This window comes from Miscanthus floridulus, chromosome 16, assembly GCF_019320115.1.
Source record: "Miscanthus floridulus cultivar M001 chromosome 16, ASM1932011v1, whole genome shotgun sequence".
Lineage (NCBI taxonomy): Eukaryota > Viridiplantae > Streptophyta > Magnoliopsida > Poales > Poaceae > Miscanthus > Miscanthus floridulus.
The window spans coordinates 75,927,486-75,941,928 of record NC_089595.1 but is presented as its reverse complement, the minus strand read 5'-3'; the positions used below and the strand labels follow the sequence as shown (position 1 = coordinate 75,941,928).

The following is a 14,443-nucleotide window of genomic DNA, read 5'->3' as shown; positions in this document are numbered from 1 at the left end:
ATAATTTGGAGCACTGACCAGCCGTTTCTGGCTTTCCTGCTGTAGTGTTGCGTGCGCTCGATGCAATCACGCCAGCGACGGGGGCGGGGAGAGCCGGGGAGGGGCTGTTCCGGGGAGGGGCCCGTGTTGGCGAGGCCAGGTCAGGCCGCCGGGCTGCTGGAGCGAGCGAGCGCTTTGTAGCAAAATGGGCCTAGATTAATTAATCGTTTCTATCTGCACTACTTTAGAAGTATTTTTTCCCCTCACGATATTTCAACAAAAGTCAAATTTCAGCGAAACGAACGGTGCCATTGTGTTAGAATAGAATCATTCTCTAAACAAGACCTTTTGTACTCTCTCACCTCTCAAAATCATTTAGATTTAGCTTCCTGCTTGGTTAGAATTTGTTTTCAATGCGGTTTCATCATTTTTTATATTTAAAATAAATCGGTGGATACAAACTTGATGCACGGTACTTGGTAACAACCAAATCAAGGTATGATTTTCCAGATTGCAGGTGCACCTGTCGACGACCTTAACCCCTATGGCCTGCGGCGACAACCACCGCCAACAACGAGTTTGGCATCCCCACCATTGTACAGTACAGGGTACTACTACCGGCGCTTTTGACCGGCACAAGATGCTACACTGACGCCTCGACGACTCCAGATGGTACAGACCTTCCTCAGCAGATCAGGTCTCCAGAGTTGCTCGTCGACACTCAGCAGCAGCCCACTTCTTCCATCTACAACAAAGCAATCATGCACGGCACCTCTTCAGTGCTAATAGCTTAGCGGCTTCGGTGGTCTTTGCAATGGACATTCCAAGTCCAATCTTCCTAACAGACAGCCAACAATTGGTGACCTTCTTCAATGGCTCCAATCACTCATTGCCTCCATTCTGAGACATCAAACATTATATTCAGAAGTTCATCAACTTCAATGCAGCAAACAACTACAAGGTCTTCAAAATAGCAAGAAATCTCAACTCCACGGCACACCTACTAGCTACTCGTTCTACATCTCTGTATCCTCATGCTATGTCCATTACCAACCAGGCTCATGTATTTATTAGATGCCCCTTAAGGGAAGCTCTGACATCTGTATCTTCAGAGTATCTTTCCCTCACAGCAGCTTCTTGCTGTTTTTTTTTTCTTTTTTCCAAACGAGGCCATACCCCATTTCCATTACCGATGAGCGGAAATACATCCAGAGTTTTTAGAAGGTATCAGACAGAGTAAAGAATAACTAGATGAGTGATCCCACGCAGGAGACCTTGAGATAGAGCAGCTAGAGTTTCAGCCACATAACGGTACCATAAACAACCAGACAGAAGCTAGAACAACAGAAAAGCGCCAGATATAAGCCAGAACACAGCTGAACATCAGATTGCCGGGTCTTGCGCCTCATCTTCATCATCCTCAACGTCCTGGAGCAGCATTGGTTTGGTTGCATCACCAAAAGGCTTGGCCAGCAGTTGAACAGCTATCTTTAGCATGGTATTGACCCCATTGACCAACATCTCCTTGTCTCCATCAGCTTGAAGGCCTGCCCAGAATTTCATAAGAGCACATATGTGTAGGGCTGGATATCGAGCCCGGCTCGTTAATATTACGAGTCTGAGAGGCAGCTCGGCTCGGCTCGGCTCGTTACCAAGCTCGAGCTGGCTCGTTTAGCTCGCGAGCTACTTAAAAAAATATACGACATACATGTTTATAATGTTTATGCTACATTAATTCCAGAAGGTGACGTCCACCATTATGCAACCATACGTGCATAATACATATCAGGTTCATCAAAAGTATCAACCATGCAATATAGCTGGTCCATCCAGGATCATGTCGTTCCAGCATACTAACTAGTTGCTTGCCACCACAAACTTAGAAAAGTCCACAGATTCAATGTCAGCATCATCATCTTCTCCCTGACAAATAATCCATAAAATCAACATTTAAGTACCACAACAATTATAAAATTAAAATTCATATGAAACAGTTGAAAATAAGGATTACATAACAATAGAATAGGTGTACACTTCTAGGTCAGCATCATCATCTTCTGGATTTATGGTCGTGGGCTGATAGGCCTCGGCTCGTTTCAGCTCGTGAGCAGCTCGCGAGCTGGCTCGAGCTGGCTCGTTAAAATAGCGAGCTAGACTTCCAGCTCAACTCGTGAAAAAGTTAAAATGAGCCGAGTCGAGCCGACCACGAGTCGAGCGAGTTGACGAGCCGCGAGTATTTTGTCCAGCCCTACATATGTGACAAATGATCTCAATGGGGATTACGAAGAAGTTTCCCATCAAAGCACACTTTGTTATGAGTTTTCCAAATAAACCAGTAAATGGCAGCAATGCCCACGGCATAAAAGTTTCTACCACGAGCAATCCATTTTTCACACCATTTCCAACTTAGCTGGGTATTAGAAGGTATATCACTGGCACCCAAGCAAGATGCAATAGTTGCCCAAACAATCTTGGCAATGCAGCAGGAAAACAGTAAATGATTAACATTTTCATCTTGATCACAAAAATAGCATGTGGGACTGCCCACCTACTTTCTATTAATCATATTGTCTTTTGTAAGGATAGCATTGTTTTCCACTAACCACGGAAAGAATTTAAGCTTGGCTGGAACTTTACTTTTCCAAATGTATTTAAAGGCAGGCCCACGCTCATTACTGGTAAGAGCATTATAAGTAGATTTAACCAAGAATTTGCCGTTGTTACCCAATCGCCAACCCACTTTATCTTGACCATGACTCAGGGAAAGAAAGGGAATCATGAACAATTTTTTCCCAATCTGATTTCAGGTCATCAACTAACCATCAAGCAAAGGTGATTTGGATTTCATCAGAGATCACTTGGTCAACATAAACATTTTTCTGTTCTTGCGGTTAATAAAGTTTTCCAGTTACAAAAACTGAATGATTCAGTGCTTGCTTTTGGTATTCCTCGGACAAGCACAGTAAAGGCTAGGATTGCTTGTTACTCGAGAAATGTGACATAAAACCTTAGCCTGGCAATGTGCTTGTACTCCTAAAGAAACGTCATCTAATAATATAAGTTCCTTATCATAAGGTAACATAACACTACTTAATAAATTTTAATGGCTATACTACTCGATCTTACCAAGTACTATAGAGGAATGCGAGCCACAGCAGAGATGACGTACAGTACAATGCAATGGACCCATAGCCTGTCGTTACAACTAGCATGTTAGAAAAAAATCCAAGGGAATGTATATTTTTTCTAAAAACGTTTGCATTGACAATTCAGCGGTCAACACAATCAGGTAGGACGTGAAAGTCGCATTTTCTGAGGTTTAGCTATGTCCTTCACCTCCTACCAAGGCTAAAAGTTTCCTTCCCTTTCAGTTTGAACATAAATGTTTTAAAATGCAGTTATAAGGGAAATAACCCACAGATTCACCAATAAAGATGCAAAGAGTGCCTGCAACATAGAAGTGAAACTGCATCAAATATACTTGAATAATAGCTAAGTTTATCAAATCTACCATGTGACAGGAATTTTTTAATTCTTTCAACTTCCAGTTCATCTAATACGATATTGAATCATGACAAGAATACAAGGTATAGCCCTGGATGACACATTAACCAAACATAAAACATACCATGTGACATTAGTTATGATTTTTAATGCGTTTGTTAGATTTGCTTATTATTATAGTTTTTCTCTGTCTTGTTTGTTTTATTTTTGAAGGGCAGGCCTGGTGCAGTGGTGAGAGCTGTCTCACTGAGTCACCAGGTCACGGGTTCAAAGCAGCCTCTCAGCAAATTTTGCGGGGGGAAGGCTTGCCTCGGTTTTTCCCTTTCCCAGACCCCACTCATGTGGGAGCCTCCGGCACTGGGTCTGCCTTTTTGTTTGTTTTATTTAATTTCTCACAGTAACATCAATTCTTGATTTTTCTCTATATAACTTTATTCACAAGTAGTGTCAAAAGGCAATGCAGTTTGAAAGCCACAATTAAGGTGCTTGTCATTATCAAAGTAACATCCTAGATGCATACGTTGGACACATTGTACTAACCTTGTCCAGAATCAAGATCTGGAAAAGGCAATTCCCCTCTTTCCTTTGCACTTCTCCCTTCTTTTTTTTTGAGAGAGAGGATTTCTCACTTCTTCTTAATGATGAAATGACACGCGGTTCTCATACATAGTTCGAGGAAAATCAATCTGAACTTAGACGGCTATAACAAAGAAAATAGAGAAGAGTAGGATATAAAAGGATGAACATAGAAGAATAGGATATGAACCACAATGAACATAATTCTATTCTTTGCTTTGAAAAAAACATAATTCACTATGTAACAAGTTCAACTCTCAGCATACCCCTCCGGCCTCTGCCCCCGCGTCGCCCCCCACGCTCCTTCCCTTCTCCCGCCATGCCGCCATTGGAGTAGGCCGCCGGCAAGGCCAACGCGGCTCGCCGGGATGGCGGCAGTGGGGCCATCTTCTCGCGCGACGGCGGCGTGGTGGCCGCGGTTCGGCGAGGTGCGGCCGAGCTAGGGCAGCGTGAGGCTCGGCTGCGCCGCCCCCTGCGGCTGCGGTGGCGCCGGCCAGGGCCCGAGCAGGCGTTTGAGGTGGCGGAGCTCTTCTCGTCCCTCCCACACCTCCTTCCTCACCGGCGGCGTTGTGCCGGCCTAGGCTGCCCGAGCAGCCGGATCCGAAGCCCCGGTGGCTGGATCCAACTCGCCCTGGCTGGGAGGCGTGGTGGCTGGAGCTCGTGCAGGCGCGGAGGGTGGCGGCAAGGCTCTCTCCTTCTTCTCCTCCGCGTGCCCTCCTCCCTCACGACAAAGACTGCTGCTGTGGCCGGCCAGACGGCCCGGGCAGCTGAGGACGGAGGCCGTGCGTCAGCATGGGCGCCGGGTTCGTGGCTGGATCTGGCGCCCCAGGGCTAGGGGCGGCGCCCGAAATGGCGGGGCATGCACCTCGTGGCTGCTGGCGACGAAGGTCGGCAGCGACGGCGGCGGGTGCCGGTGCCGGCGACGGCCTCGACGTGCAGCGGTGGAGTCAGGTCCGGCTCTACGGGTTGCCCGGACAGAGGAGGTGGCGGTTGACGCAGCTGTGCAGCTGCTGCGAGCAGCCGACCGTCGATACCCCTCTGTAGGGGCTTCTGTGGGGGCGGCGGGACAACGGTGAGGGAGGTGCTGGCGGGTATGGGGTCCGGCTTCTTGGCCCGACGTTCATGCTAGAGGGTTCCTCAGGCGAAAACCTTGACGACGGCGATGCCGGTGGACGCTGCTTTCCCTGTTGGGGGCGTCGTGTCTTCCCATCTAGCATTGTCATCCAAGGGTGAAAACCCGGTCCGCTGTGGACGTGCGATGGTGGCGCCATTGGCGTCGCTCCCTTCTTGAAGGCGTTGCATTTGGATCGTCGATGCTGCTTTGATGTCTCCTTCGACGTTTGCGCTTCTCGGGGCCTGGTGGATCTGGGGCTCTGCGGAGGGTTTGCATCCGCTGGGAGCGAGGTGTGGGTTCGTGACCGAAAGTCGGAGCTGCTCTTGTTTGAGCTTGGCAACAATGACCGGTTGCGGTCTTGTGCTTTGGACCCGTCAGTAGGTGGCTTGTGGGTGGCCTGCCATCGGAAGTCGGAGCTGCTGGTAGCTTTCGCTCCCATGCTCGGCAACGACGACCTATGGCAGTGTGTCGTTGTGGGGGTACGGCCCCCCGGTATCCTCAAGACAAGACATGGGCCGCACCATCAGAGGTGGCCTGGCCCACAAGATCAAGGCGTGCACGGCGCTGCTCGATGTGCACCGCAAGCTATTGTATAATACCAAATAGGATACTTTACTTGTAACCCTGTCCCTCCAGACTATATAAGAAGAGATAGGGGTCCCCTAGTGGACACAACGATCCATCTAGATCTATCTACTATATCTCAATATAATACACCAAAGACACAGGATGTAGGGTATTACGTCGATCAGACGGCCCGAACCTGTCTAAATTGCTCCCTGCGCCTTGTGTTACCATCCGGTTCCTGATTACGCTCACCCCCACTGACAAATCTACCATCGCGAGATACCCCTCGGTGGACTGCCGACGATGTTCTGTCGACAGTTGGCGCGTCAGGTAGGGGTGTGCGCTTGATCCATGGCGAGCCAGATGGACCTCAAATCAACAGCGTGTTCTCGTTATCAATCTCGTGGAGATCCATGCCGGTCGACGACGACGATTCATCGTTGGCTACATCAGCCCTCGCGACGTTAGATCCGATCTCGGAACCACCTCCGAGGTCGTCTTCACCAACAACTCACCGCCCGCCAGGTGCTCGCCGTCAACGCCTACCAGACAACGCCATACGCCGTCGACCAGACGCTCCGTCCAAAGCTAAGTCACGCTTTAATATTCTTCGATCTTCGTATATCGCCATAATGTTTTTCCGAACTGTTTTCTCCATATTTGCTCTCCAAACGATTTTCTGAACCCCCGAACAGTCCTGTTGATGCTCAGACGCCTCTAGAGATGGCCCTGTCTTCGGCTCCTCCCTACATGTGCTACGGGCTCCGCGCTCTGCGTTATGGGTGATCGACAGCGGCTCCTTGGTTACGCCTGTTCCTCCTACACGTGCACGAGCTCCGCGCTCCACGTTATGGTTAATGGGCTAGGTAGGGCTGAAGACTCAACTACACACTAACTGTTCGGGCGGTTTATATTAAACATAAATATATTTTTACGCCAACTGATCGCCGAACTGCATGCGTCGTTTCATCACCATTGCTGATTTTTCTCCAAAGTTCATTTATTTTTATATCATGTACTACTCGTTCTACATATTTGTATTGCAGGATCATCGTCCAGGTGATCGAATCACCTGGTGCTCGGGCTTCCCCACCGATCAACTGGTCGGACCGCTCGGTTCATGGACTCCATTGCCGACCAGTTGATCGGACTGTTCGCCGGTCGCTTCTACTTAATGCTCACTTCGCCGCCGACCAGTTGACCAGACTGTTCGTCGCTCGTGCTTCGTTGCCAGCGACGCCGGGGACTCCTCGGCGCTCGGTTTCTTTGTGCTCGAGGAGTAAGTGGGCACACTTCACCGCACGGACGTCGCCAGCTACGCCGGGGACTCCTCGGTGTTCAGACCTCGCCAGCTTCGCCTGGGACTCCTCGGTGCTCGAACATCGCCGCCTACGCCGGGGACTCCTCGGTGCTCGGTCATCGCCAGCGACACCGAGGACTCCTCGCTCCTCGGTGCTCGGACCTCGCCAGCTTTGCCGAGGACTCCTCGGCGCACGGACATCGCCAGCTTCATCGGGGACTCCTCGGTGCTCGGACATCGCCGCCTACGCCAGGGACTCCTCGGTGCTCGGTCATCGCCAGCGACGCCGGGGACTCCTCGCTCCTCGGTGCTCGGATATCACCAGCGACGCCGGGGACTCCTCGCTCCTCGGTGCTCAATAATCACCAGCGCCGCCTACGACTCCTCGCTCTTCGGTGCTCGGTCATCGCCAGCGACGCCGGGGACTCCTCGCTCTTCGGTGCTCGGACATCGCCAGCGACGTCGGGACTCCTCGTTCCTCGGTGCTCGGTCATCGCCAGCGACGCCAGGGACTCCTCGCTCCTCGGTGCTCGATCATCGCCAGCAATGCCGGGGACTCCTCGCTCCTCGGTGCTCGGTCATCGCCAGCGACGCCGAGGACTCCTCGCTCCTCGATGCTCGGTCATCGCCAGCGACGCCGAGGACTCCTCACTCCTCGGTGCTCGGACATCGCCGCCTACGCCGGGGACTCCTCGGTGCTCGGTCATCGCTAGCGACGCCGAGGACTCCTCGCTCATCGGTGCTCAGACATCGCCAGCGACGCCGGGGACTCCTCGCTCCTCGGTGCTCGATCATCGCCAGCGACGCCGGGGACTCCTCGCTACTTGTTGCTCGGTCATCGCCAGCGACGCCGGGGACTCCTCGCTCCTTGGTGCTCGGTCATCGCCAGCGACGTCGAGGACTCCTCGCTCCTCGGTGCTCGGTCATCGCCAGCGACGTCGGGGACTCCTCACTCGGTGCTCGGACATTACCAGCGACGCTGGGGACTCCTCGCTCCTCGGTGCTCGGTCATCACCAGCGACGCCGGGGACTCCTCGCTCCTCGATGCTCGGTCATCGCCAGCGACGCCGGGGACTCCTCACTCCTCGGTGCTCAGTCATCGCCAGCGACGCCGAGGACTCCTCGCTCCTCGGTCATCGCCAGCGATGCCGGGGACTCGTCGCTCCTCGGTGCTCGGTCGTCGCCAGCGACGCCGAGGACTCCTCGCTCCTTGGTGCTCGGACATCGCCCGCAACGCCGGGGACTCCTCGCTCCTCGGTGCTCGGTCATCACCAGCGACGCCGGGGGCTCCTCGCTCCTTGGTGCTCGGTCATCGCCAGCGACGCCAGGGACTCCTCGCTCCTCGGTGCTCGGTCGCAGCCAGCGACGCCGGGGACTCCTCGGTGCTCCCTTGCTGCTTGAATCTTGCTACGTCTCGTCGGTGTGCTATCAGCTGCTCCATGTTGTTCGGATCAGGGTGCTGATCTTGGGCAGCACGTCTGGGGTCTTGATACGTGCATGTCCGACAACGTCGGCAAGCTTTCAGACTTTTTTTTCTTTGACCCTGCTACAAGATTCATTCTTCATCTTCCAGCAGGCTCGGGGACTAAGTGGGCACACTTCACCTTGCGGTGAATGTGCGCTTTTCATCTCGAGGCTACACCCTGGGACTGGCTGCCTGCTCGGCTGGTTTTCTACTTTATGACCCTGGCATCACGTGACTACGTCACCTACTGTCAGGCTCGAAGACTAGCTGTGGGGGTACAGCCCCCCGGTATCCTCAAGACAAGACATGGGCCGCACCATCAGAGGTGGCTCGGCCCACAAGATCAAGGCGTGCACGACGCTGCTCGGCGTGCACCGCAAGCTATTATATAGTACTAAATATGATACTTTACTTGTAACCCTGTCCCTCCAGACTATATAAGAAGAGACAGGGGTCCCCTAGTGGACACAACGATCCATCTAGATTTATCTACTACATCTCAATACAATACACCAAAGACATAGGACGTAGGGTATTACGTCGATCAGACGGCCCAAACCTGTCTAAATCATTGTCTCTGCGTCTTGTGTCACCATCCGGTTCCTAATTACGCGCACCCCCACCGACAAATCTACCATCGCGGGATACCCCTCGGTGGACTGTCGACGATGCTCAACCGCGTCGCGTGGGTTGGTTAGCCAATCAGATGCTCTGTGGGCATCTCGTTTGACTAACATTCTTGTACATAAATTCATTCGTCTTAATTGAGCGGCGGCAGAGCTCCTGCCTTTGTTTCAAAAAGAACATAATTCTATTCTAAGATTTGTGCATGGCCAAAAATTAATATTCCCAACTTGGTATATTGATTGTGCAGATCAACTTTGCCATTTACAGACCACATCACTAACTGTTCTATTCCTGCATTCACCATTTTTATAAATAATAAACCTTTAAAAGAATTCAATATGGCTCAGCTAGAAAATATGAGGCCAGCTGGATTAAGCTTTTTATAAATCTTGGGTTCTCATACTGTCCAACGCTATCAATTCATTGCAGTGACTACACTACATCTACTACCATTCCAACTGCAGGCCAGACAGAATCGAGAAGAAAAAAAAGTTGCAATCAGAATTAATCCTGTACTGCAACCTGACAAAGATGAGTAGGACAGATGTACCCTACAAGGCTTCGGAAGCACTTTTTTTTTTAAAAAAAAAGAGAGATATAATAGGTTATAAGCTGAAGAATAACAGCGCTGTCATTGACAATCAAGTTTTATGGTAGAGAGACCTACCAGGAGGATTTCTCCTTACCTGCCTGGTCATTCTTGGTCTTTATCCTTGATGCGACATCAGAAGAATGTAGGGGAAGCTCACAGCTCATCTTGCACATCTACTTTGAGCACTTTTTCCTCCACAATCTTCTTCCTCTTTTCTGGAATTTCTCATCACGATTGCTAACCTTGTAAGGGTTTACCTTATCTCCTTCAACTGAGATTTTGTTGTCTTTCTTCCATTTAGGAAAGTGTGGTTCTTGAGCTTTCCACAATTCCTGATGTGGTTCAAGGGAGTCGCATGGCCTTCCAAGTTCCAACACCTACCATCTGTCTTTAAACTCTTAGCTATGTGGCTCAACATTTATCCACCTATCTGAGTTTCTTACCAACACTTCAACTTCAGGGTTGTGGTCTTGCCATTTCAAATTTTCAGCTCTGTCCTGGTGAACGCGTTAATTAGCAAGCTAAGGCAGAATCGGTAGAAGCTGCTCAGGTAGCCACACCATCAGAAGCAGACACTGGTGACTGGTGAGGCAAGACTTAACATCAATGGTCTAGACCTGCGTATCTGTGCATATTACAGCAGAACTGAACACCAAAGCATAAACATTCAGTAGAGAGAACACAACGATATCATAATCAATCAATTATTTTTTTATAATGGTTTGGTGATGACGAAATGACTAACCTAAGGATGACCTCCTTAATATAGAGATGAACATTCAAGAGGTAAGGTATTGCCTCTTCCTGCACTCAGCCTTGATATGAAATGTACAAAACACCAGTCAGTCATATGATAACAGGAATTACAGGATTAACTACACTATCAGACTATCAAAATGCAATCCAGGCAAAAACATCAACAATGATAAGAAACACATCATATAAGGAATCTTGCTTTGCTCTGCATTCAATTCAAACTTTATGTGGACAGGCGTTAATTTTCTAGTGTACAAACCCATCTTTATGCCTAATTTTGTGTATACCCATCGAGAATACCACGTAGTAAAATCCTCTTTGATCAATTGGGATAACATGAAAAAGGATTTAGATACACATAGAAACTAAAGGGAAACTAAAACATGGGTGAAGAAATTAGGCAACCTGTGTTTGAGGGGATAGTGTGAAGAAAACCTGCTGGTGCTCGGATAATTTATCACCAAAAATCACCACATGCACAGCTTCCATTCCTGAAATGATGGAATCGATTCCCATCCCTAACGTCAATTTCTCTCTTGGTGACATAGGATACAAATTTGATGAAAGTGTGACAGTCACCACATATTCTAAGGTTCTTCATTATCTGTATGGGCATGCCCTTGGGTGTAGCAAGAAGCCCATAAGCAACAGCAAGCTTCTCACTGTGGTACAGAAGCGAGCTTTCCTTCTGCTCTTCATCTATGTCATGGAGAACAAAGTCCGTGTCAGGTACATAACCTGTGGCCTTTAGAAAAGTGTATAACTCCCGAAGGGTAGCATATATATCTTGAATTTGCTCATGTTCCTCATCTCCAGTGACAAATGAGTGCATTTTGTTCTTTATCTGCATCCAGCTACAACCAGGATCCTTGTTCACACCTTGTTCTTTCATAAGTTTTCGTACCTTCGCAACTTCATCCCACATCCCTTGAGAGGAGTATATATTTGACAACATGACATAATTCCCAGCATTTGATGGATCGATAGAGAAAAGTTTCTCAGCTGCTCTGGTACCAATTTCTACATTCTTGTGAATCTTGCATGCCCCAAGAAGCGCACTCCAGATCACTGAATCTGGCTCAATAGGCATATCATAAATAAACTGTTCAGCTCCTTGCACATCACCAGCTCGCCCAAGTAGGTCGACCATGCAAGCATAGTGCTCCAGCAGAGGAGTTAGTCCATAATCAATGCTCATAGACTTGAAAAACTGGCGCCCTTCATTAACCAAACCAGAATGACTACATGCATGTAAAAGCCCCACAAAAGTGACCTCGTTAGGCAACACTCCAGCAGATACCATTAGTTGATACATCCTGATGGCTTCTCTTCCAAGACCATGTTGAGCATAGCCTGTAATGACGGTATTCCATGTAAAAATGTCCCGCTCCTCCATTGAATCAAAAACCTTACGGGAATCTGCAGAACTGCACTTGAAATACATCGAGACAAGAGCATTAGCCACTACAAGTCCTGAATCCATTCCAAGTTTAATAGCGACTGTGTGAATTTGCTGTCCAAGTTTGGGAGCCCCAAGACTTCCACCGAGGCCAAGAACTATAGTTAATATAGGTGGATTGGGTAACTCACGCTCATGCAGCATACTTCTGAAAATCTCTACAGCCTCATTCCCCTGATCAGCTTGTGCATATGCAGATATTATCGTAGTCCAAGAGACAACATCTCGACTCAGCATATTGTCAAATATATCTCTTGCTTCATCAAGCAGATTATTTTGTACAAGTGCAGTCATAAAAGAGTTATAAGACACTGTATCTTTAACTGTCATCCGATCAAAGATTTGTCTCACAAAACCTATGTTTCTGCACTTAGCGTACAGAGTAATCAGTGCATTACATACATAGCTATTAAACTGACAGCCGGCCTTTACTGCAAGTGACTGAACTTGTTTTCCTGTCTCAAGAGCTTCAATATTTGAACAAGCAAAGAAACTACTAGTCAAGCTAGACAGGCTAGGTAACATTCCCTTCCTATGGAGAGCTTGGAGCAAAACCAAAGCTTGTTCACTCCTCCCATTATGTGCATACCCTGCAATCATCCCAGCCCAAGATATTGTGTTTCTAAAAGGCATCCTGTTAAAAAGCTCTTCTGCTTCATCAACCATTTCGTTCTGCATGTACCCAGTAATCATGGCATTCCAGGATACAACATTAGGCTCAGGAATCTGGTCAAATAAAATCTTTGCATCATTAATCCTTCCATATCGAGCAAGGCCTGTGAGCATTGCAGTCCGACTAGGAACAGACTGTAGAGGATCTCTTTGGTAAACAGCAAAAGCATCATCTATTCGTCCAGCCTGAGATAGTGCAGCGATCATGGTTGACCATGTGTACTCATTCCTAACTGCCATACCTTCAAAGAATTTTACTGCAGTGTCAAGCATATTCACATCCTTAGTGTAAACATTAAGTAAGGCAGTGCTGACGATAACATCCCTCTCAAAACCAGTCTTATGCACAAGAACGTGGATACTCTCTAGAATGCCAGGTTTACCAAGATGACGTGCAGCTGAAAGCACAGAAACGAGGTTTGGTTGCTCTGGTGGCATTCCTTCACATAACATTGTGCGGAACATGTCCCAAGCCTTGCCATGCTGCTCAATCAGAACATACCCAGAAATCATCACTGTCCAAGAAACCAAGTTTCGTTCTGGCATTCGTTCAAACAGATTCCTTGCATCCACCATGAGTTGGCTATGGCAGTACCCAGTAAGCATTGTGTTCCATGACGAGACATTCCTGCTCGGCATTGCATCGAACATCTTGCGCGCCAGGGCGATGTCCCCGTTCTGGACATAGCAGGTAACCATGGCATTCCACGCCACGGTGTTCCGCACGCCCATTTCATCGAACACCCTCCGAGCGTCACGCACGCGCCCGGCGCGCGCGTAGCCCGACAGCAGGATGGTGCCCGTGCGCAGGTTCCCGCCGGAGATCGCGTCAGCGAGCGACCTCGCGGCGTCGGGCATCCGGTTGTTGCAGTAGGCGAAGATCATGGAGTTCCAGGCGATGATGTCGCGGAAGGGCATCGCGTCGAACACCTCCCTGGCCTCGCGCAAGCGGCCGAGGCGACCGAGCTCCAGAATGCGGGCGCTTTGCGCGGACGTGCCGGGCGACCGGGGCACGTGCCGGGCAGGGATCGGGGCTGTGGCTCTGGCGGCGGCAGACGAGAGGAAACGGTGGAGGCGCCGGCAGTGCGCCATTGGAGGCTTGCTCCATTTGATCAGAAACACCATAGGAGTGGCGCGTCTCGGGGGATGAGCAGTGGCTCGGCGGATACGCCGCCTAGGGTCAACTGAAAACTCACTCAGAACTCGTGAGGCCCAGTTCAACCGTCCCCTGCCACGCCATGATTGATTTTTCATACTTGATTTGACTGGTGTGTTTGCTGAGCAAGTTCATCCCGGCTGTGTCTCACGACTCGAGCAAGGTGGTGCTCGTGTTGATGCTGGGTTGCTGGTGCAGTGGCAGCTCGCGATCAGCCAGCCTGCGGGGGCATTCTCCTACAACTACAAGGCTCTTGCTGCCCTGCATCTTGTTTTGTTGTGGAAAGTTCTCGAAACAATGTTTAGACGTTGATTGTTGGCCCCGTTTGCCTGTCCTTAAACTCGACTTATCTGCTTCTTTTTTTTTTAATCTGTACCAGCGTTTTCCTCTCATAAATTCCTCCAGATTCATCTAGATTCCTCCAGATTCCTTCAAAATTCCTCCAAACGAACGGGGCCGTAATGCTTTGGGATTTTGTTTTTCATTTTTCTAGATATTTTTTATTTTCCTAGAGCGAAACCTAATTTTGAAAGCTTTTAGAGATATTTTCATGAGCTCTAAATATTTTTTTATGTTTTTCATGTCTCAATATATCTCAGATTTTTCTCGAAACTTTGAAAACCTTAAAAACATTTTTTGTGGTTTAAAAACCTTATCAATAATTTACTTGATGTTT

General features: G+C 49.0%; 1 protein-coding gene across 7 annotated transcripts; it reads right to left on the bottom strand.

Moving 5' to 3' along the window:
- Window positions 1-466: 466 nt before the first annotated feature.
- Window positions 467-13,957, bottom strand: LOC136513892 (pentatricopeptide repeat-containing protein At1g09410, mitochondrial-like). Of its 7 annotated transcripts, none has more exons than XM_066507870.1 (6): window positions 10,886-13,957; window positions 10,470-10,539; window positions 9,819-10,369; window positions 3,106-3,172; window positions 1,991-2,227; window positions 467-1,902 (listed from the first exon to the last, which is right to left on the bottom strand). In XM_066507870.1, exon 1 carries the CDS (start codon window positions 13,863-13,865, stop codon window positions 10,938-10,940), a length of 2,928 nt encoding a protein of 975 aa, XP_066363967.1. In that variant the 5' UTR covers window positions 13,866-13,957; the 3' UTR covers window positions 467-1,902; window positions 1,991-2,227; window positions 3,106-3,172; window positions 9,819-10,369; window positions 10,470-10,539; window positions 10,886-10,937. The 7 variants fall into 7 exon arrangements, with proteins under 7 accessions (XP_066363967.1, XP_066363971.1, XP_066363965.1 ...); XM_066507874.1 differs by lacking the exon at window positions 3,106-3,172 and having other exon boundaries at window positions 467-1,526; window positions 1,688-1,902; XM_066507868.1 differs by lacking the exon at window positions 3,106-3,172.
- Between the last annotated feature and the right edge of the window lie 486 nt (window positions 13,958-14,443).